The sequence below is a fragment of the Callionymus lyra genome, chromosome 18 (genome assembly GCF_982586985.1).
Source record: "Callionymus lyra chromosome 18, fCalLyr1.hap1.1, whole genome shotgun sequence".
Lineage (NCBI taxonomy): Eukaryota > Metazoa > Chordata > Actinopteri > Syngnathiformes > Callionymidae > Callionymus > Callionymus lyra.
Genome location: NC_141835.1, coordinates 4,712,026 through 4,737,170, shown reverse-complemented (window position 1 = coordinate 4,737,170; position 25,145 = coordinate 4,712,026). Strand labels below are relative to the sequence as shown.

Here is a 25,145-nt window from a genome sequence, read left to right as displayed (position 1 = left end):
GAGGAACTTTCATCAGGGTTTGAAGAGTGTTTAGATATTGGTGTTGATCAGGACATCAGAGTCACGTTTGAGTAGAGATTAAATCCAGACAGAAAATAATAATTTGGGAAAATGTTAATGATGTTAAATCTCATTAAAGAACCACTTAAATAGCTGTCTTAGAAAATATTAATACTGGGATATATTTTGATAGTTATTACATGATACTGTACTTTTTTTTCCCAACGTTATTATTGTTTTGTTTTTTTTTGTTTTTTTTGGTTATGAGATCATAAAATCTTTGTGCTTGTTCATTTTTGTGTTGCAATTAAAGTTCTAGCAGTCGTCACGTCCTCTGCAGCTTAAGGAACAGTTGAATCCTATGAGATTCCAGCAATGACTGAGGACGAGAGGATACAGTGACTCCAGTAGCTTTTAAAGCTGATGTTTGGACATATTTTGGTTTGAAAACAAATGAAATTCTGCAACACCAGAGTCAAATACTCGACAATACTACACATATAGCCTTGTTACTACACTATCACAACACCAGAGTCAAGTACTGGACAATACTACACATATATACTTGTTACTACACTATCACAACACCAGAGTCAAGTACTGGACAATACTACACATATATACTTGTTACTACACTATCACAACACCAGAGTCAAGTACTGGACAATACTACACATATATACTTGTTACTACACTATCACAACACCAGAGTCAAGTACTCGACAATACTACACATATATACTTGTTACTACACTATCACAACACCAGAGTCAAGTACTGGACAATACTACACATATATACTTGTTACTACACTATCACAACACCAGAGTCAAGTACTGGACAATACTACACATATAGCCTTGTTACTACACTATCACAACACCAGAGTCAAGTACTCGACAATACTACACATATAAGTAAGTAAGTAAGTAATATTTATTTATATAGCGCTTTTCCAGACCAGGGTCACAAAGCGCTTTAACAATCAAAACAATATTCAATAAAGTATATACTTTAAAGATCAAGATAATACTGAGAACAACACAGGAGTTCCAGAAAATCAAGGAAAAGCCTGAACAAATAGAAACGTCTTGAGATGTTTCTTAAAGGAGTCAGCCTTGTTACTACACTATCACAACACCAGAGTCAAGTACTGGACAATACTACACATATATACTTGTTACTACACTATCACAACACCAGAGTCAAGTATTGGACAATACTACACATATATACTTGTTACTACACTATCACAACACCAGAGTCAAGTACTTGACAATACTAAACATATATACTTGTTACTACACTATCACAACACCAGAGTCAAGTACTGGACAATACTACACATATATACTTGTTACTACACTATCACAACACCAGAGTCAAGTACTTGACAATACTAAACATATATACTTGTTACTACACTATCACAACACCAGAGTCAAGTACTGGACAATACTACACATATATCCTTGTTACTACACTATCACAACACCAGAGTCAAGTACTGGACAATACTACACATATATCCTTGTTACTACACTATCACAACACCAGAGTCAAGTACTGGACAATACTACACATATATACTTGTTACTACACCATCACAACACCAGAGTCAAGTACTGGACAATACTACACATATATACTTGTTACTACACTATCACAACACCAGAGTCAAGTACTGGACAATACTACACATATATACTTGTTACTACACTATCACAACACCAGAGTCAAGTATTGGACAATACTACACATATATACTTGTTACTACACTATCACAACACCAGAGTCAAGTACTTGACAATACTAAACATATATACTTGTTACTACACTATCACAACACCAGAGTCAAGTACTGGACAATACTACACATATATACTTGTTACTACACTATCACAACACCAGAGTCAAGTACTTGACAATACTAAACATATATACTTGTTACTACACTATCACAACACCAGAGTCAAGTACTGGACAATACTACACATATATCCTTGTTACTACACTATCACAACACCAGAGTCAAGTACTGGACAATACTACACATATATCCTTGTTACTACACTATCACAACACCAGAGTCAAGTAGTGGACAATACTACACATATATACTTGTTACTACACCATCACAACACCAGAGTCAAGTACTGGACAATACTACACATATATACTTGTTACTACACTATCACAACACCAGAGTCAAGTACTGGACAATACTACACATATATACTTGTTACTACACTATCACAACACCAGAGTCAAGTACTGGACAATACTACACATATATACTTGTTACTACACTATCACAACACCAGAGTCAAGTACTGGACAATACTACACATATATACTTGTTACTACACTATCACAACACCAAAGTCAAGTACTGGACAATACTACACATATATCTTTGTTACTACACTATCACAACACCAGAGTCAAGTACTGGACAATACTACACATATATACTTGTTACTACACTATCACAACACCAGAGTCAAGTACTGGACAATACTACACATATATACTTGTTACTACACTATCACAACACCAGAGTCAAGTACTGGACAATACTACACATATATACTTGTTACTACACTATCACAACACCAGAGTCAAGTACTGGACAATACTACACATATATACTTGTTACTACACTAATCACAACACCAGAGTCAAGTACTGGACAATACTACACATATATACTTGTTACTACACTATCACAACACCAGAGTCAAGTACTGGACAATACTACACATATATACTTGTTACTACACTATCACAACACCAGAGTCAAGTACTGGACAATACTACACATAACTTAGACCAAAGGATTAATTAAGGTGGCCCACAATTAGGATTTTATAACCTTTTTAATCACTACATTGCTAGAAATGAATGTTAAAATTGTGTCTAACAATAGTTTGACGTTATTCAAGTTATGATTGACATGGAGAGAAGTTGACAAATGACTGGAGGGTTCATTGTTACGTAATAACCGAGTCGTAGACTTAACGACTTCATTTAAAACCAAATGATTTACTCTGATTCTTACACCGACCTACGAAGCCAAACTCTTCTTCTTCTGCACGGCTTCAGGAGACTCAACTCCAGGTTCACCAGGTTTCTGCTCCGACAACTTGTTATCATCGCGAGAAAAGATAAACTCTGATCTGGTTTTCAGCCGCACAGATGTGTGGAGAAACAAAAGAGCTGCAGGGATTATTGTGGCCCGGGGAAGGTTAGCTCAGGACTACGCTTCTGTGACCAATCCTGAAGTCGAATCTCTGGATCACTGGCACGGAGCTCTGGTGAGCACAAAACCTCCTGACGGGGAAACTAGAAGCTAGCTCGCTCGGATGAAGAGCCGTCTGAACATGTGAGGTGACGCTGACAAGTGCAGATGAAGAAGAACGTCATGTATGAAGTCATGGTAACAGCAAGAACGCGGAGCTGCCGGTTAAGGATCTTTGGTGTTGTGACGGTTTTATCAAAACAGCAGAATAAATGGGTTCCAGGAATCGCACGTCGAGGACGACTCTTGACTTCTGCTGCCTCACATCACATTTAAAAGCGAGAGGATTTGTGTCGTAACATCTGCCAACAGAAACCGCTTTGCACAGAACAGGCCAGTATTGAACCGTAGAAGCCTTTAAACCTCCGATTGTGAAACTCAGTTTTGTCGCTTTTTCACCAGTTAAAGTCACAGAACAAGGTGCTGCAAAAACAGGAAGGCCGTCCCAAAGACAAACACTTGACTAAAACACATTCTGGTTTTATTAAATCCATTCAAGCTGTTGTTCCTTTATGTTTCTTAGCTCCAACAGATTTGGTCACAAAGAAAGATGTCTTTGGTGTTTCTGAAGGTTATTCACCGAAAGGCATTTCAATCCAGAATTAAACTAAATCCCTGCTGGGAAGCGTCACAAAGATAATTAAGAGAAAGAAAGAAAAAAGCAAGACTCACCAGGTCTCGTCGTTCTTAAACTCCAGCTCTCCGTACGTGTCTTCGAAGTCCTCCCCTCCTCCTTTGGCGAGTCCTTCCACGGTGCGATAAGGCACGATGACGGTCCCCCTCGCCCCAGAAGTCCTCAACACCTTGACCTCCATGATACAAATGCTCTCGCTGATGTGGATCAGGCTGCTCTCGAACGTGAAGATGCCCGAGTGGTCGTCGTCCAGGATGGTGACTGTGGCCACGGTGGGGAAGCCCAGCATGGCCTTGGGGTAGGGGAGACTGTTGGGCGACAGGAACTCGTCCTCCGTGTCCAGAACGCGCAGATTGCTGAGTCGAACGAAGAAGTGCTCGTCCTCCTCGAAGATGTCGTCGTCGATGATCCCGACACTTATTTCCTTGACCATCTCTCCCGGTTTAAACACCACCATGCCCTCGGAGAATTCGTAATCTGCCCCGGCGTTGGCGGACCCGTCCTCCGTTTTGTAATCCACATAGATGGTCTTGTTGATGTCGCCGCCCTTTCTGGTGATGGTGAGGATGGCGGCGCCGCAGTTCTCCAGGCACTGATAGACGGCGGGCTCGAAAGCTATTCTGGATACGTACTCCTCTGGCTCGTCCACGTGGACCTCCTGCACGCTGGCGCTCTTCTTCGCCTGCTCCGCCACGTGTTTCTTCAGGATGTTCCCCGCTCCCGTCATCATGCGAGTGGCCTGGATGCGGTAGAACGCTCGACTCTTCTGCTGGTGCGAGAGGGCGTAGTAGTTGGCCATCTCCACCAGCTGATCCAAGTCCTTCTCCGGATGCTTTTGCTTCAGGTCTTTCAGGATGCGGATCATGTCGCGGCGAGACTCGTCTACCTCTTTGCTCTCGATCAGACCGATGAGGTTGCTGGCGGCGCTTCCGTCCATGAAGTGAGAGTTGACCATCTTCCCGTCCATCTCGATGCCCTTGGAGCGCTCCGTCTCCGTCTCGATGATGACGCCTCGGTGCTTGTCGTGGCGGTACTTCTTGTGCATGTACTTGTAGAAGAGCAGACGTCTGTCCGCCACCCAGGCTAGGAGAACGCAGATGGGGAAGAAAGACAGGGTAACGAGACCCTCCCAGACCTCCACCTCGCCGGGAGAAAACACAGCCAAGATCATGTAAAGCCAAATGTACGCAAAGATGCTCCAGGCGGCGGTGACGAAGAACACCCGCAGATGTTTGACCTTGCGCACTTCCCCTTGAGGAATGACGGACACGCACAGGCCGATGATGACGAACATGTTGAAGGCGGCGCTGCCGACGATGGTGGAGGGTCCGAGCTCGCCGGCTTCAAACCCGTGTCCGCAGACTTCTATCACTGAAAGCATGATCTCGGGGGCGGAGGAACCCAAGGCCATGAGGGTGAGGTTGGACACGGTTTCGTTCCACACTCTGATTGTGGTGGTGCTCGTTTCTCCGTTCGGCCTCTTGATGACGATTTCTTTCTCCTGCGACGTGATGACCTCGATGGCGGCCATGAAACGGTCCGCGATGATGGAGACTCCGAGGAACATGTAGATCATCGCTACGAAATACACGATGACTCGTGCGATCTTATCCCCCATGGAGGGATCTTCGGGGTACCAGATGGGCAGGATAATGCCCGTCTGGCACTTGGAATGGTCATCGCAGGATGCATTGTGGGGGCTCAGCGAGGGGCTCGGGGTGGTCCGAGCCTCTGTAGAAAGGAAGGAGAGAGCCGTCGACACCAGTCCCAGCCATAGGCAAGCTGTTGACCCCAGTCTTACTGTCCGTGAACCCTCCATGCACCCTCTTTCGTCTCAAGTGTCCTTAACACACGGATAGTCCCTCTGGGATCCAGCACTGGGCTGTGCTTCGACTCCAACCACGACCTGAGCAGGAGAGAAAGAACAGATGAGAAATGGACGATCCTGGTTTCATTCAATTAAATTGTAACTCCCTAAGCATGGGGTTCCCTTTGCACCATGATTTCCTCCCATTAATCAAAGAGGTCCCTCTTAAGCAGGACACTCGTTTCAGCGTCTCGAGCACTAAAGGTTCCCAAGACCTTCCCCCTGAAGAGAGTTCATAAAGTGGCCACTGGTTCGCTCGGGCTGTTTCCTCCAAAATAAGAGTTGCTAAGAAAGGCAACAAAGTTGGCTCAATATCAAAGTAGATTGATGTCGATATCTTGACCTATGAAGATGCGAGTGTTCAAGGTCAGATAAGGAACAGAGATTATGGAAGTCAACAACTATACACACACTTCCAATAACTTGATGTTGAAGGAAAGTGATTGTGTTTGATTCGGAACAAACACAGACAAAAATAATGATAAATCAAGCCTCTAAGAACAAAATATCACAGTCAGACTCAAACTTCCTGATGGTAAATATACATTTTGTTGATTTAAAAATGATTTAAATTAATAGAAAAATGTCCAGTTAACCTTGAAAAAAGTAAATAGAACAAAAAAGTGTCGAAATAAAATCAATACCCATTTACAGAAACCAACAATCAAGTTCTATCTTCTTTACTTTCATATAAAATTCATATTAACTATTAGTATCTTTTGATATTGCATGTGGTTTGCTACTACAGTAGGTGCAGTGCATGATGGTCCAACAAGTGCAATGGTTGCGTCGCGACCCTCCAGGGACTTATAAAGCATTGATGCTATTGGATGATGTAAAAGTACAAAATCTTGACTTTAACTTGAACTTAAAGTTTGAAAAGAATCATTAAAATCTGACTTCACTGGACCTGAGGAATTAGAAGTTTTACTCCAAACATCTACATGAGTGTTTGTAACACGACTTGAAATTAGCTTTCATCATTCAGGCCATAATCCTTCCACTGGATTGATTTACTGATCTTTGTTCTGCATTCAGGCCGTCACTAAAACCTAGGATTCATCAGATGCAGATCATATTTGTAAGTAAGTAAGTAAGTAAGTAATATTTATTTATATAGCGCTTTTCCAGACCAGGGTCACAAAGCGCTTAAACAATCAAAACAATACTCAAAAAAGTATATACACTTTAAAAATCAAGATAATACTGAGAACAACACAGGAGTTCCAGAAAATCAAGGAAAAGCCTGAACAAATAGAAACGTCTTAAGATGTTTCTTGAAGGAGTCAGTAGATCATCAAGAGCAAAGAGTGAGAAGATCATTCCAAAGCTTAGGAGCAACAGTCTGAAAAGATTTCTCTCCTCTGGTCCTGAGTCCTGTGCGTGGAACCATCAGTAGATTCTGATCCACAGACCTCAGAGCCCGAGCTGGGGTGTAAGGCTGGATCAGATCAGTGATGTAAGGAGGAGTCTGACCATGAATAGATCTGAAAGTAAGAACCAGAATTTTAAAGTTGATCCTGAAAGAAACTGGAAGCCAGTGAAGAGTTTTAAGGACCGGAGAAATGTGAGTTCTTCTACTAGAGCGGCTCAGAATTCTGGCTGCAGAGTTTTGTATGAACTGCAGGCGAGACGATCCTTCTGGTTTAGACATGAAAACAAACTGTTACAATAGTCCAGACGAGAAGAAACAAACGCATGGATTACAAGCTCCATTTTCTGACGGTGTAGTCGCAATTATTCGTAAATTTGAGTCGTAAAACTTTTAAGTATTATTTTCAGTTGTGATGCCGTCGGTGAGAAACAGCAAATAACTCCTGTCGACACGTTCGTTCGTCTCGTGGAACGGTGGAAGTTCAGTTGTGGATAAGTGAGTCCGATAATGTGGACTTGTGCATGATTGTCTGGAGTCTCGAGGGGAATTCTGGGCTCGCGACTAAACAGCTTGCTCAGCAGGCGTGCGATGTTGCTCAAGTAAGCAGCGTCCAGAATGTTGCGCCGGCAGAAAGAGAGTTATGACCATTAGGGGAGACCATGGGATGTTGTGTCCGAGATTACCAACATAAAACACGTGTCGAACATGTTAACGGATTGTGTTCTCGTGATCAAAGTGAAGACGAGCCACGAACAAATGTTTGTGACATCTTTGGATACGATCTCAGGTTCATCATTGAACCACCTTGTCCTGCTTTCCCTTTTTTTTTCCACGAGTCCTTGGACGTCAAGACTGGGAAAAGAAAAAGATTTATAGACTATAAATCACTTCAGTCCTTGCACCAGTTCTACTGTACCAGCACCAATACATAATATTCAGCTTTATGCTAACGGAATGCTACGTACATCAGATTTACATGGATTTATTTATGTATTCGTACCGACTTTTCCACATAATCATAGCATGACTTTGCTAAAATTCAGATTCAATTCAAATCCATGAATAAATGTCAGTTTTCCTGACTTGAACTTGAACTCGTTTCCAAGACCTTGAATCGTACCTCGTCACGTAAACAACCTTGACGGTGGAATTAACATTTATACAAGTGATGAATGGAAATCTTCCAGGTTTTTTTTAACGTACATTTTCCACACACATACGAAGAAAATACAAATGTTCATGTAAGAATGTGTAGAACATGAATCATGTTGAAAAATGAAAAATAACAATAGAAATTAAATTAGATAAATTAAAGCAGAACTAAACACATATCAAAACAAACAATCAACGCACAATATTTTCTGTTTCAGTTTATAAGGGAAAAAAAGTCCAATCAAACCTCAAAAGCCACTCAAAAGATTAAGTTTGCAGTTATGAATGTAGCTCGGCAGTGAACAGCAGCGATTTAACGCCATACAAGTGAAATCACAAAAACATTCCTACATCCATCGGAAAGTACCGATAAGAACCGAAAGCTCATAACATCAAAGTTAGCATCTCAAGCTAGTTCTTGAAACATCGCAGACCAACGATATACATCCCGAAGTGACTCGACACTGTGGTGGGAAATCTATGCTGTACATCTACACATGATGGCCACGGTACCGCGGCAGGTTGATGTCGCAACATGGACGACTTGTACGTTAGTTCCTGGTCCACAGGAAGTCAGTCATCGCTGCTTAGAAACATGTAGCATAAGGAAAAAGGCTCTTCTTCCCGCCAGTAAAAACCCACACCAGTACCTGACCCTGGGCACAACATCTGGCAGAACCACTGAAACGCAAACCTTGCAAACCCAGTGCCAGTAATCCCAAGTACCAGCTCACCAGCGCCAGGAAGGCATCCAGATATTGAGCAGCAGGGGTCAAGACAAACACCCTCCAGGAGACTGAAGACATCTGGCAGCAGGTTCTGAACCTCCTCTACATCCGTGCTCGTCCAAAGATGCATTTCACGGAATATTTTCATCACAGCCTGGAAATGTGTCGCGAGTGAAGCATCGACTGTCAGCTATCAAGAATCTGTTCAGTTGATTGGCAGCCACACGGCGCCAGAAAGGATGGGATGCATTTACGGCGTCACATTTATGGAAGGATGCGAGAGTGAAGGGAAAATTACTTTAAAAACGCTCTGAAGTCTAACGAGTATCTAACCTGAAGAAGTTCCTTCAGACCACAGGTTTATTCATGTCGTGGTCTGTCACAGATATCAGTGTTTATTTGGATGAAAGTATTGATATCAAGTTAGTTCTATAGATGTTTTGACGGATCAAAGTATTGATATCAAGTTAGTTCTATAGATGTTTGGACGGATTAAAGTATTGATATCAAGTTAGTTCTATAGATGTTTGGACGGATCAAAGTATTGATATCAAGTTAGTTCTATAGAAGTTTGGACGGATGAAAGTATTGATATCAAGTTAGTTCTATAGATGTTTGTACGGATCAAAGTATTGATATCAAGTTAGTTCTATAGATGTTTGGACGGATCAAAGTATTGATATCATGTTAGTTCTATAGATGTTTGGACGGATCAAAGTATTGATATCATGTTAGTTCTATAGATGTTTGGACGGATCAAAGTATTGATATCATGTTAGTTCTATAGATGTTTGGACGGATCAAAGTATTGATATCATGTTAGTTCTATAGATGTTTAGACAGATCAAAGTATTGATATCAAGTTAGTTCTATAGATGTTTGGACGGATCAAAGTATTGATATCAAGTTAGTTCTATAGATGTTTGTACGGATCAAAGTATTGATATCAAGTTAGTTCTATAGATGTTTGGACGGATCAAAGTATTGATATCAAGTTAGTTCTATAGATGTTTGGACGGATCAAAGTATTGATATCAAGTTAGTTCTATAGATGTTTGGACGGATCAAAGTATTGATATCAAGTTAGTTCTATAGATGTTTGGACGGATGAAAGTATTGATATCAAGTTAGTTCTATAGATGTTTGGACGGATCAAAGTATTGATATCAAGTTAGTTCTATAGATGTTTGGACGGATCAAAGTATTGATATCAAGTTAGTTCTATAGATGTTTGGACGGATCAAAGTATTGATATCAAGTTAGTTCTATAGATGTTTGGACGGATGAAAGTATTGATATCAAGTTAGTTCTATAGATGTTTGGACGGATCAAAGTATTGATATCAAGTTAGTTCTATAGATGTTTGTACGGATCAAAGTATTGATATCAAGTTAGTTCTATAGATGTTTGGTCGGATCAAAGTATTGATATCAAGTTAGTTCTATAGATGTTTGGACGGATCAAAGTATTGATATCAAGTTAGTTCTATAGATGTTTGGACGGATCAAAGCATTGATATCAAGTTAGTTCTATAGATGTTTGGACGGATCAAAGTATTGATATCATGTTAGTTCTATAGATGTTTGGACGGATCAAAGTATTGATATCAAGTTAGTTCTATAGATGTTTGGACGGATCAAAGTATTGATATCAAGTTAGTTCTATAGATGTTTGGACGGATCAAAGTATTGATATCAAGTTAGTTCTATAGATGTTTGGACGGATGAAAGTATTGATATCAAGTTAGTTCTATAGATGTTTGGACGGATCAAAGTATTGATATCAAGTTAGTTCTATAGATGTTTGGACGGATCAAAGTATTGATATCAAGTTAGTTCTATAGATGTTTGGACGGATCAAAGTATTGATATCATGTTAGTTCTATAGATGTTTGGACGGATCAAAGTATTGATATCAAGTTAGTTCTATAGATGTTTGGACGGATCAAAGTATTGATATCAAGTTAGTTCTATAGATGTTTGGACGGATCAAAGTATTGATATCAAGTTAGTTCTATAGATGTTTGGACGGATCGAAGTATTGATATCAAGTTAGTTCTATAGATGTTTGGACGGATCAAAGTATTGATATCAAGTTAGTTCCATAGATGTTTGGACGGATCAAAGTATTGATATCATGTTAGTTCTATAGATGTTTGGACGGATCAAAGTATTGATATCATGTTAGTTCTATAGATGTTTGGACGGATCAAAGTATTGATATCAAGTTATTTCTATAGATGTTTGGACGGATGAAAGTATTGATATCAAGTTATTTCTATAGATGATTGGACGGATCAAAGTATTGATATCATGTTAGTTCTATAGATGTTTAGACAGATCAAAGTATTGATATCAAGTTATTTCTATAGATGTTTGGACGGATCAAAGTATTGATATCAAGTTAGTTCTATAGATGTTTGGACGGATCAAAGTATTGATATCAAGTTAGTTCTATAGATGTTTAGACGGATCAAAGTATTGATATCAAGTTATTTCTATAGATGTTTGGACGGATCAAAGTATTGATATCATGTTAGTTCTATAGATGTTTGGACGGATGAAAGTATTGATATCAAGTTATTTCTATAGATGTTTGGACGGATCAAAGTATTGATATCATGTTAGTTCTATAGATGTTTAGACAGATCAAAGTATTGATATCAAGTTATTTCTATAGATGTTTGGACGGATCAATGTGTTGATATCAAGTTAGTTCTATAGATGTTTGGACGGATCAAAGTATTGATATCAAGTTAGTTCTATAGATGTTTGGACGGATCAAAGTATTGATATCAAGATAGTTCTATAGATGTTTGGACGGATAAAAGTATTGATATCAAGTTATTTCTATAGATGTTTGGACGGATCAAAGTATTGATATCAAGTTAGTTCTATAGATGTTTGGACGGATCAAAGTATTGATATCAAGTTAGTTCTATAGATGTTTGGACGGATCAAAGTATTGATATCAAGTTAGTTCTATAGATGTTTGGACGGATCAAAGTATTGATATCAAGTTAGTTCTATAGATGTTTGGACGGATCAAAGTATCGATATCAAGTTAGTTCTATAGATGTTTAGACAGATCAAAGTATTGATATCAAGTTAGTTCTATAGATGTTTGGACGGATCAAAGTATTGATATCAAGTTAGTTCTATAGATGTTTGGACGGATCAAAGTATTGATATCGAGTTAGTTCTATAGAAGTTTGGACGGATCAAAGTATTGATATCAAGTTAGTTCTATAGATGTTTGGACGGATCAAAGTATTGATATCAAGTTAGTTCTATAGATGTTTGGACGGATCAAAGTATTGATATCAAGTTAGTTCTATAGATGTTTGGACGGATCAAAGTATTGATATCAAGTTAGTTCTATAGATGTTTGGACGGATCAAAGTATTGATATCAAGTTAGTTCTATAGATGTTTGGACGGATCAAAGTATTGATATCAAGTTAGTTCTATAGATGTTTGGACGGATGAAAGTATTGATATCAAGTTAGTTCTATAGATGTTTGGACGGATCAAAGTATTGATATCAAGTTAGTTCTATAGATGTTTGTACGGATCAAAGTATTGATATCAAGTTAGTTCTATAGATGTTTGGTCGGATCAAAGTATTGATATCAAGTTAGTTCTATAGATGTTTGGACGGATCAAAGTATTGATATCAAGTTAGTTCTATAGATGTTTGGACGGATCAAAGCATTGATATCAAGTTAGTTCTATAGATGTTTGGACGGATCAAAGTATTGATATCATGTTAGTTCTATAGATGTTTGGACGGATCAAAGTATTGATATCAAGTTAGTTCTATAGATGTTTGGACGGATCAAAGTATTGATATCAAGTTAGTTCTATAGATGTTTGGACGGATCAAAGTATTGATATCAAGTTAGTTCTATAGATGTTTGGACGGATGAAAGTATTGATATCAAGTTAGTTCTATAGATGTTTGGACGGATCAAAGTATTGATATCAAGTTAGTTCTATAGATGTTTGGACGGATCAAAGTATTGATATCAAGTTAGTTCTATAGATGTTTGGACGGATCAAAGTATTGATATCATGTTAGTTCTATAGATGTTTGGACGGATCAAAGTATTGATATCAAGTTAGTTCTATAGATGTTTGGACGGATCAAAGTATTGATATCAAGTTAGTTCTATAGATGTTTGGACGGATCAAAGTATTGATATCAAGTTAGTTCTATAGATGTTTGGACGGATGAAAGTATTGATATCAAGTTAGTTCTATAGATGTTTGGACGGATCAAAGTATTGATATCAAGTTAGTTCTATAGATGTTTGGACGGATCAAAGCATTGATATCAAGTTAGTTCTATAGATGTTTGGACGGATCAAAGTATTGATATCAAGTTAGTTCTATAGATGTTTGGACGAATCAAAGTATTGATATCAAGTTAGTTCTATAGATGTTTGGACGGATCAAAGTATTGATATCAAGTTAGTTCTATAGATGTTTGGACGAATCAAAGTATTGATATCAAGTTAGTTCTATAGATGTTTGGACGGATCAAAGTATTGATATCAAGTTAGTTCTATAGATGTTTGGACGGATCAAAGTATTGATATCAAGTTAGTTCTATAGAAGTTTGGACGGATCAAAGTATTGATATCAAGTTAGTTCTATAGATGTTTGGACGGATCAAAGTATTGATATCAAGTTAGTTCTATAGATGTTTGGACGGATCAAAGTATTGATATCAAGTTAGTTCTATAGATGTTTGGACAGATCAAAGTATTGATATCATGTTAGTTCTATAGATGTTTGGACGGATCAAAGTATTGATATCATGTTAGTTCTATAGATGTTTGGACGGATCAAAGTATTGATATCAAGTTATTTCTATAGATGTTTGGACGGATGAAAGTATTGATATCAAGTTATTTCTATAGATGTTTGGACGGATCAAAGTATTGATATCATGTTAGTTCTATAGATGTTTAGACAGATCAAAGTATTGATATCAAGTTATTTCTATAGATGTTTGGACGGATCAAAGTATTGATATCAAGTTAGTTCTATAGATGTTTGGACGGATCAAAGTATTGATATCAAGTTAGTTCTATAGATGTTTGGACGGATCAAAGTATTGATATCAAGTTAGTTCTATAGATGTTTAGACGGATCAAAGTATTGATATCAAGTTATTTCTATAGATGTTTGGACGGATCAAAGTATTGATATCATGTTAGTTCTATAGAAGTTTAGACAGATCAAAGTATTGATATCAAGTTATTTCTATAGATGTTTGGACGGATCAAAGTATTGATATCAAGTTAGTTCTATAGATGTTTGGACGGATAAAAGTATTGATATCAAGTTAGTTCTATAGATGTTTGGACGGATCAAAGTATTGATATCAAGTTAGTTCTATAGATGTTTGGACGGATGAAAGTATTGATATCAAGTTTGTTCTATAGATGTTTGGACGTATCAAAGTATTGATATCAAGTTAGTTCTATAGATGTTTGGACGGATCAAAGCATTGATATCAAGTTAGTTCTATAGATGTTTGGACGGATGAAAGTATTGATATCAAGTTAGTTCTATAGATGTTTGGACGAATCAAAGTATTGATATCAAGTTAGTTCTATAGATGTTTGGACGGATCAAAGTATTGATATCAAGTTAGTTCTATAGATGTTTGGACGGATCAAAGAATTGATATCAAGTTAGTTCTATAGATGTTTGGACGGATCAAAGTATTGATATCAAGTTAGTTCTATAGAAGTTTGGACGGATCAAAGTATTGATATCAAGTTAGTTCTATAGATGTTTGGACGGATCAAAGTATTGATATCAAGTTAGTTCTATAGATGTTTGGACGGATCAAAGTATTGATATCAAGTTAGTTCTATAGATGTTTGGACGGATCAAAGTATTGATATCAAGTTAGTTCCATAGATGTTTGGACGGATCAAAGTATTGATATCATGTTAGTTCTATAGATGTTTGGACGGATCAAAGTATTGATATCATGTTAGTTCTATAGATGTTTGGACGGATCAAAGTATTGATATCAAGTTATTTCTATAGATGTTTGGACGGATGAAAGTATTGATATCAAGTTATTTCTATAGATGATTGGACGGATCAAAGTATTGATATCATGTTAGTTCTATAGATGTTTAGACAGATCAAAGTATTGATATCAAGTTATTTCTATAGATGTTTGGACGGATCAAAGTATTGATATCAAGTTAGTTCTATAGATGTTTGGACGGATCAAAGTATTGATATCAAGTTAGTTCTATAGATGTTTAGACGGATCAAAGTATTGATATCAAGTTATTTCTATAGATGTTTGGACGGATCAAAGTATTGATATCATGTTAGTTCTATAGATGTTTGGACGGATGAAAGTATTGATATCAAGTTATTTCTATAGATGTTTGGACGGATCAAAGTATTGATATCATGTTAGTTCTATAGATGTTTAGACAGATCAAAGTATTGATATCAAGTTATTTCTATAGATGTTTGGACGGATCAATGTGTTGATATCAAGTTAGTTCTATAGATGTTTGGACGGATCAAAGTATTGATATCAAGTTAGTTCTATAGATGTTTGGACGGATCAAAGTATTGATATCAAGATAGTTCTATAGATGTTTGGACGGATAAAAGTATTGATATCAAGTTATTTCTATAGATGTTTGGACGGATCAAAGTATTGATATCAAGTTAGTTCTATAGATGTTTGGACGGATCAAAGTATTGATATCAAGTTAGTTCTATAGATGTTTGGACGGATCAAAGTATTGATATCAAGTTAGTTCTATAGATGTTTGGACGGATCAAAGTATTGATATCAAGTTAGTTCTATAGATGTTTGGACGGATCAAAGTATCGATATCAAGTTAGTTCTATAGATGTTTAGACAGATCAAAGTATTGATATCAAGTTAGTTCTATAGATGTTTGGACGGATCAAAGTATTGATATCAAGTTAGTTCTATAGATGTTTGGACGGATCAAAGTATTGATATCGAGTTAGTTCTATAGAAGTTTGGACGGATCAAAGTATTGATATCAAGTTAGTTCTATAGATGTTTGGACGGATCAAAGTATTGATATCAAGTTAGTTCTATAGATGTTTGGACGGATCAAAGTATTGATATCAAGTTAGTTCTATAGATGTTTGGACGGATCAAAGTATTGATATCAAGTTAGTTCTATAGATGTTTGGACGGATCAAAGTATTGATATCAAGTTAGTTCTATAGATGTTTAGACGGATCAAAGTATTGATATCAAGTTAGTTCTATAGATGTTTAGACGGATCAAAGTATTGATATCAAGTTATTTCTATAGATGTTTGGACGGATCAAAGTATTGATATCATGTTAGTTCTATAGATGTTTGGACGGATGAAAGTATTGATATCAAGTTATTTCTATAGATGTTTGGACGGATCAAAGTATTGATATCATGTTAGTTCTATAGATGTTTGGACGGATCAAAGTATTGATATCAAGTTAGTTCTATAGATGTTTGGACGGATCAAAGTATTGATATCATGTTAGTTCTATAGATGTTTGGACGGATCAAAGTATTGATATCATGTTAGTTCTATAGATGTTTGGACGGATCAAAGTATTGATATCAAGTTAGTTCTATAGATGTTTGGACGGATCAAAGTATTGATATCAAGTTAGTTCTATAGATGTTTGGACGGATCAAAGTATTGATATCAAGTTAGTTCTATAGATGTTTGGACGGATCAAAGTATTGATATCAAGTTAGTTCTATAGATGTTTGGACGGATCAAAGTATTGATATCAAGTTAGTTCGATAGATGTTTGAACGGATCAAAGTATTGATATCAAGTTAGTTCTATAGATGTTTGGACGGATCAAAGTATTGATATCAAGTTAGTTCTATAGATGTTTGGACGGATCAAAGTATTGATATCAAGTTAGTTCTATAGATGTTTGGACGGATCAAAGTATTGATATCAAGTTATTTCTATAGATTGTATTTTATTGTTTCATTTAACATGAACAATAAGAACCAAATTTGTTCACTTTTGTGTTGCAATTAAACTTCATTATGTCTTAAATGAAGAATGAGGCCATGACTGAGGACGAGAGGATACAGTGAGTCCAGCAGCTTTTAAAGCTGATGTTTGGACATATTTTGGTTTGAAAACAAATGAAAGCAGTTACAACTTTGTCTAGAGTCATGTGGTCTGTAAATACTACACTAGAGTCAAGTACTCGACAATACTACACATATATTCTTGTTACTACACTATCACAACACCAGAGTCAAGTACTGGACATTACTACAAATATATACTTGTTACTAGAGGATCATAATATAACACAATTTATCTTATCACTACCACGTATCTAGATACGTATCAAATCACCAGGTTCTTGACAATACAGAGACATACATATCATCATGTGTCAGCAGTCAAGTACTCAACAATACTACAAATATATCCTTGCTCCTACACTATCACTGGATATCACTACATATCATATCATTGACCCTGTATTGTGACGTATTGGTTCCAGCATCATGTGTCAGCAGGACCGCGGACAAGAAAAAACAAGACATAGTCTCTCCCACTCAGCCTGGGTGCGCCCTGGGGACTCCTACAACTCGAAGACCTGATTGGGGGAGAAGCATTCGAACAAGACCAGGACCATCTCAACTGTCTCCTAACGATGTATTAATGGGTTTACAACTGTTATTTAGAGACACCAGCGACCGACAGACACTAAAAAAGCTTCGTCCAGGAGAGACTCGGAGAAGAACTGCTAACCAGGCATACCTAAGGGAGGAGGCCCTGTGCATACCTAAGACAAGCAGATAGATAAGGTGGTTCTGAAATATGAAGGTAACACTAAACATACGTCTAATAAAGAAGACACTCTGGACCACTGTTGGTCGGTAGTATCTGAATACTACTACCTCTCAGAAAATTTCAGTAAAGCAGTACTTTGGTCGGATCGTTAGAAGCTCAACCGTGGACCCCAGACCTCGCCAGCACTGGAGGCAGCACTAGAGAGTCAGCGTGAGTTCCATCTGACACATGTTCTGATCGAAAAACCTTTGATGGACCAGGACGAGCGTGCGGCACCAGGAATGAAATCACTCGGGCGTGTCGGGCAGAGTTTTTGAATATTGATCTATTGGGGAGCAGCGAGAACGCCACAGGCAGACGGTCGGACGAAGCATCCGACGACTCTGGAGTTACTACGACACGATTCGCAAACTAATTACTGACGTGAGAACTGCTGGAGTTTCACGAAGACTCTCATAATTAGCATTAAAAGTGAGACACGAGTCTGGACGGTAACGAGACACGTCGCAGCAAAAGGTCAAAACAAGAGATTTTAATTTGGAGCTGAAGTCAGAAAGTCTCTTTTTAAACTGAATACATGCTCAAATCATCATCATTAGCCTGTGTGGCAGGTACAAAAGATTGTAAAATGTCTTTCAAAAGTGATTAATATTTGGAAAAGATAAAGAATTCAAGCGTCAACGGCAAATCATTGCGATACTAAGAAAGCTAAAGTGCTAACGTAGCATGTTTTCACTTCATAGATGTGCAGATAAAACTGATCAAGTCTTGATAACCAGGTTTTTTTTTTACCATACATATATATTTATATACATTTGTGTGTTTTGACCATCTGTTTAAATAATTACGGTTGGTTTTTGATTGATTTTTACCAGTGTTTGCTATTCAAAGCTAACACAGCATTAGCATTAGCAATTCAATCGTGGCACTAGCAGAACATTTTTTAAGTTAGCTTCGAATAAAACTTAAGTAAAGGTAACTTTAACAATTTTTTCATCATGTCAGGACATTTAGGACAAAGTTTAGTTTCAAACTTGACCATGAAAGTAATTCAAGGTATAAATTTTATAGTAAGATTCAGGATTTAAGGCCAACCTGCAGTTTAAAACAACTTGTGACTATTACAAACCCACTGTTTCTTTAAAGTCACAGACGACAGAGGGAGCCAAGGTCTCAAGCCAAAAGGTTGAGTGATATTCTTGCTACTTTAGCTCATGAATAAGAGTTTATGTTAATCTCTAATTAACATAAACTCCTTCAGTGGCTCAGGCACCCCCAGTGTAGGACGGAGCGTTATAGAAGGTCCTTCATCCCAACTGGTGTCAGGATATTTAACTCTACTTTAAATATCCTGATGCTAATCCGTAGTGTGTTTTTCCTCTCGTGTGTTTTATTTTATTTTTTACTTTTTTTGTTTTTATTTTATTTTATTTTATTCTATTGTATTTTGTTAATAGTGTTAAATTTGTAATTTTGTAAATAATTGTATATTTTTAAGATCTTTTTTATTTTATTTTGTATTATCTCTTTTATTTTTATTTTTTTCCTTGCACTTTATTTTTTAAACTGCGCTGTTGTAAAGGTGTGTTTCCCCTCTGGGGATGAATAAAGATTTTCTATTCTATTCTATTCTATTCTATTCTAATTAAATCACAGACTTACAAATAATAATACATCACATTTATAAAGCACTTTTCAGATTTTTAAATGTTTATGTTGAATGATACAATTCTGTGCAGTTCAAACCACAATTGATTAGAATGTTTAAGTAAGTTATAGAGATCCCTGCAATGACTGAGGACGAGAGGATACAGTGACTCCAGCAGCTTTTAAAGCTGATGTTTGGACATATTTTGGTTTGAAAACAAATGAAAGCAGTTACGACTTCGTCAAGAGTCATGTGGTCTGTAAATACTACAACACCAGAGTCAAGTACTGGACAATACTACACATATATACTTGTTACTACACTATCACAACACCAGAGTCAAGTACTGGACAATAATACACATATAAACTTGTTACTACACTATCACAACACCAGAGTCAAGTACTGGACAATACTACACATATATACTTGTTACTACACTATCACAACACCAGAGTCAAGTACTGGACAATACTACACATATATACTTGTTACTACACTATCACAACACCAGAGTCAAGTACTGGACAATACTACACATATATACTTGTTACTACACTATCACAACACCAGAGTCAAGTACTGGACAATACTACACATATATACTTGTTACTACACTATCACAACACCAGAGTCAAGTACTGGACAATACTACACATATATACTTGTTACTACACTATCACAACACCAGAGTCAAGTACTGGGCAATACTACACATATATACTTGTTACTACAGTATCACAACACCAGAGTCAAGTACTGGACAATACTACACATATATACGTGTTACTACACTATCACAACACCAGAGTCAAGTACTGGACAATACTACATATATATACTTGTTACTACACTATCACAACACCAGAGTCAAGTACTGGACAATACTACACATATATCCTTGTTACTACACTATCACAACACCAGAGTCAAGTACTTGACAATACTACACATATATCCTTGTTACTACACTATCACAACACCAGAGTCAAGTACTTGACAATACTACACATATATACTTGTTACTACACTATCACAACACCAGAGTCAAGTACTGGACAATACTACACATATATCCTTGTTACTACACTATCACAACACCAGAGTCAAGTACTTGACAATACTACACATATATACTTGTTACTACCCTATCACAACACCAGAGTCAAGTACTGGGCAATACTACACATATATATACTTTTACCTACAGAGTATATCGTATCAACAGAGTTCAAATTGAATTTCTTTCATATCAAAGTCAGTTCAACTCATGTACTTCATATATTTGATCCAACATCACCTGCATGTATAGATTTCTCTCTATTTGTGGACGAGGCTCGTGTTTAAGGAGGACACTTGAGACGCGGGTCAACATGGACTCAGCAGAGACTCTCAGCTGTTGCTGATCCATCATCAGCCGCGAGTCTCTCCCTGCGAGGGCGAGCGTGAGGCGGGGAATCCCTGCTGGAGCCCCGACAGGGGCCCCGGCATGAGCCCCGGCAGGAGCCCCGGTAGGGGCCCCGACTCTCTCCCCCCCCGCGATGAGGCTCCTCCTGACCGCTCTGGCGGAGGAACGTCTCCGAGGGCTCGGTGACACTTGACGACACACCCATCACCGGGTCAGGAGGAGATCCTCGCCCGGATCATGGAGACGCTGCGCAAAAGAGAAAAAAAAATCTCTCACCTGGATTTGTTATTCCGGGGGAGTTGAGTGTCGCGGATCGATCGAAGCGATCGGAAGGTGGATCGCCTCCTCCCGGGATCCTCCCTGTCTGAGGGACTGACCGGGTCGCAGAGCTGTCAAAGGAAGACGAAGGGGGGGAGGGTGAGGAGGGGGGAGGCAGGAGGGGGGGGGAGTGTTTCTACGGTCGCACCCTCGGTGCTGATGGATCTCCACCGGCTCTGCCTCCTCCTGTCCTCAGCTACGATCCTCTCCGCAGATCTTCCCTCAAACACAGCATCTTGCTCAAGAGTTGCCTCCCGGACTTGAACGCACCACCGGGATTAAACTCCTCCTCCTCCTCCTCCTCCTCCGCGTGCGCGTGCTGTCGTCTCTCCGCTCAAACGCGCACGTAAAAAGAACGTGATGGAGGTGTGAAGATGTGGAATGGTAGCCCCCCCCCCCCCCAACACACACACACACACACCCCTGTTTCTGATGAGAGCTGTGACGTCACCGTCAGCTGAGCGCGGAGACTGCAACGCAAACCTACGAAGATGGAGAGAACAGGAGGAGAGAGAGAGAGAGAGGGATGATGATGGAGGAGAGAAGTGACTCGACCACGATCATGTGTAAAAAAAAAACGGTTTTATTTTTTTTTATTCAAAAAGATATGTTGACAATGACGTCATCGCCTCAGGGTCACGTGAGTCAAACATAAGACGTAACGAAACGCTTCGTAATGAAACTGTGTTGAACATCGTTTGCCTGCGATTAACCTCGTGACCTCTGACCTCTCGGGGGTCATCCCACACTTTTATTTATACACTTCCGAGCGGCGCTCCACAGTTGTTGGCGAGTTATTTTTAACTTTTTCAAATAAGCTTCATTTCAAAAGGACTATTTTTTATTATAGTTTTGAACGTTTTTGTTTCGACTTCTTGGAAAAGTTTGTTTTGTGATAAACGACAAAAACACGCGTTTGACAGTTAACTTGAGGGAAGGAAACGAGAGTTGGAAGTTTTCAATTGAAGTTGGAATACTTTAGTTTCGCGAGTCTCGAGGTCAAAGTCCAGTCTAAAACGGGAGACCACAGGGGTCGATGCTTGGGTTATTGTTGCTTCCTTTACAAGGAAAAAATACTGTTAAAATCTTCTCTTTCCTTGCTTTTCTCTTCCAGAGTAAAACTCCTAGTTTCATCCATTAAATCTCAAGGTCACCGTGAACCTGAGAGAAGAGAAACGACTTGTGAGTCTTCGTTCTCTCGGCGCCTCCTGAAGTTCTCCTTCTCCTCACACTTAGAGCTGCTTCTTCTCGCATGAGTGTCCGACATGTGAGGAGCGTCGCTGACCACCTCAGGCGTGACTGCTGCTGACACCACCTCCCACCACCTCCCACCACCTCCCACCACCTCCCACCACCTCCCACCACCACCACCACCTCCCACCACCTCCCACCACCTCCCACCACCACCACCACCTCCCACCACCTCCCACCACCTCCCACCACCACCACCTCCCACCACCTCCCACCACCTCCCACCACCACCACCACCTCCCACCACCACCACCTCCCACCACCTCCCACCACCACCACAGGAGGCCACAACCCTGAAGGTTCTGAGAAGAACGAGCTCCGACCCGGAACTCCTGCTCGTTGAGTTGACCCACGAGAGTCAGGGATGTGTTGTTGACTCGTCAACATGTCGTCTTTAACGTTGACCTTCACATGACCTTCCTCCACCTCTGAGCAAAGTTTCTCAAGTCACCCTTTTAACTGGTTTCACTTACGCTCCGAGATCGAAGGACCGCGACTGCTGTAAGTAAGATAGAATCAATACACTTGCATATCATAATTCTTTTTTTTCACAATACTGTAGCGATATTTTACAGAACACATTATTTTTATTTTTATATTATGTAGATAAAGGAACAATGAAATCCTAGCAATGACTGAGGATGAGAGGATACAGTGAGTCCAGCAGCTTTTAAAGCTGATGTTTGGACATATTTTGGTTTGAAAACAAATGAAAGTAGTTACGACTTTGTCAAGAGTCATGTGGTCTGTAAATACTACAACACCAGAGTCAAGTACTGGACAATACTACACATATGTACTTGTTACTACAGTATCACAACACCAGAGTCAAGTACTGGACAATACTACACATATATACTTGTTACTACACTATCACAACACCAGAGTCAAGTACTGGACAATACTACACATATGTACTTGTTACTACAGTATCACAACACCAGAGTCAAGTACTGGACAATACTACACACATATACTTGTTACTACACTATCACAACACCAGAGTCAAGTACTGGACAATACTACACATACAAACTTGTTACTACACTATCACAACATCAGAGTCAAGTACTGGACAATACTACACATATATACTTGTTACTACACTATCACAACACCAGAGTCAAGTACTGGACAATACTACACATATGTACTTGTTACTACAGTATCACAACACCAGAGTCAAGTACTGGACAATACTACACATACAAACTTGTTACTACACTATCACAACATCAGAGTCAAGTACTGGACAATACTACACATATATACTTGTTACTACACTATCACAACATCAGAGTCAAGTACTGGACAATACTATACATATATACTTGTTACTACACTATCACAACACCAGAGTCAAGTACTGGACAATACTACACATATATACTTGTTACTACACTATCACAACACCAGAGTCAAGTACTGGCCAAAACTACACATATATACTTGTTACTACAGTATCACTATATATCGTATCGTTGTCACTGTATCGTCATATTTTCTGTATCTTGTCAATACACCCCATAATACCATTTGTCACATCAAAAGACTTCCCTCAGTACCGAGGTGATATTTTGAGTCATTGACGGAGGAAACTGGAATAATCACTGGAATATCTCAACACCTTTTCAGTGTTGATGTTTACAAACAAACACAAACGATTAGCATGTTAGCATAGCGCGTTTGAAGGAAGATCAGCGGAGGATGGTGGCGACGAGAACATGCGATGACGAATCCAAGAGTCTTCTCCGGCCCAGTCGCCATGGCAACGTGTGGCCCCTGCTCCGGCGGCGAGGAGGAGAGAAAGTGACGTTCAGTACATGTTGGGTCCGTCTGGCTCATTATGTGGAGAATGACATGAGACAGCCAGGGGGCGCATTTGTTCTGCATGGACTCGTCTTCAGCTGCCAAACCCACGTCTATTTATAGACGGGCGAGCGAGGGCGGAGGAGAGGTTCCTCTCTCTCTCTCTCCCTCCTCTCTCTCTCTCTCTCTCCTCTGGATGTTTGACCTCTTGACCTCTCGGAGCTCGCTCGTCCAGGAGAGACTCGGAGTAGAAGCATCGCGGCTCAGGAGCCGGCGAGGAGATCCAGAACCTCGGAGGTCCAGCACACTCGGAGATCCAGAACCCTCGGAGATCCAGAACCTCGGAGATCCAGAACCTCGGAGATCCAGAACCCTCGGAGATCCAGAACCCTCGGAGATCCAGAACCCTCGGAGATCCAGAACCCTCGGAGATCCAGAACCCTCGGAGATCCAGAACCCTCGGAGATCAGCGGCATGTGTCGTGGACCCACAGAAGGATGTGTAATTCATAAGTACACACGTCTACACACGTCTACACACGTCTACACACTTGATATTTCTTCTTCTTGGATCTGAAGTCGAGTAAATATTCACGAGTTTTCCCTCTTCGCACGTCCGATGAATGATTCAAACTCCTGCGGATTAAAGTTTAAAGTGCACGAGAAAAGGAGGCGGAGCTTCCATCAAAACGCCGGCCAAGGAATGTGATCGTTCTTATAAATACACACACACACACACACACACACACACACACACACGACTCCTTTGTGGTGAAACTACAGAATCATTTTATTTAACCCTCGTGTC

The 25,145-nt window shown here is 39.1% G+C and overlaps 1 protein-coding gene across 1 annotated transcript in view; it reads right to left on the bottom strand.

Annotated features, from left to right (window-relative positions):
- Positions 1 to 21,394, bottom strand: part of slc8a3 (solute carrier family 8 member 3) — a 118,653-nt gene extending 97,259 nt beyond the window's left edge. Inside the window, exons 1-2 of the mRNA XM_087779451.1 lie at positions 21,237 to 21,394; positions 3,974 to 5,841 (exon numbers count right to left, since the gene is read on the bottom strand). Coding sequence (XP_087635577.1) covers positions 3,974 to 5,754 — 1,781 coding nt within the window. The 5' untranslated portion in view covers positions 5,755 to 5,841; positions 21,237 to 21,394. The remainder of the gene's footprint in view (positions 1 to 3,973; positions 5,842 to 21,236) is intronic.
- Positions 21,395 to 25,145: the final 3,751 nt, after the last annotated feature.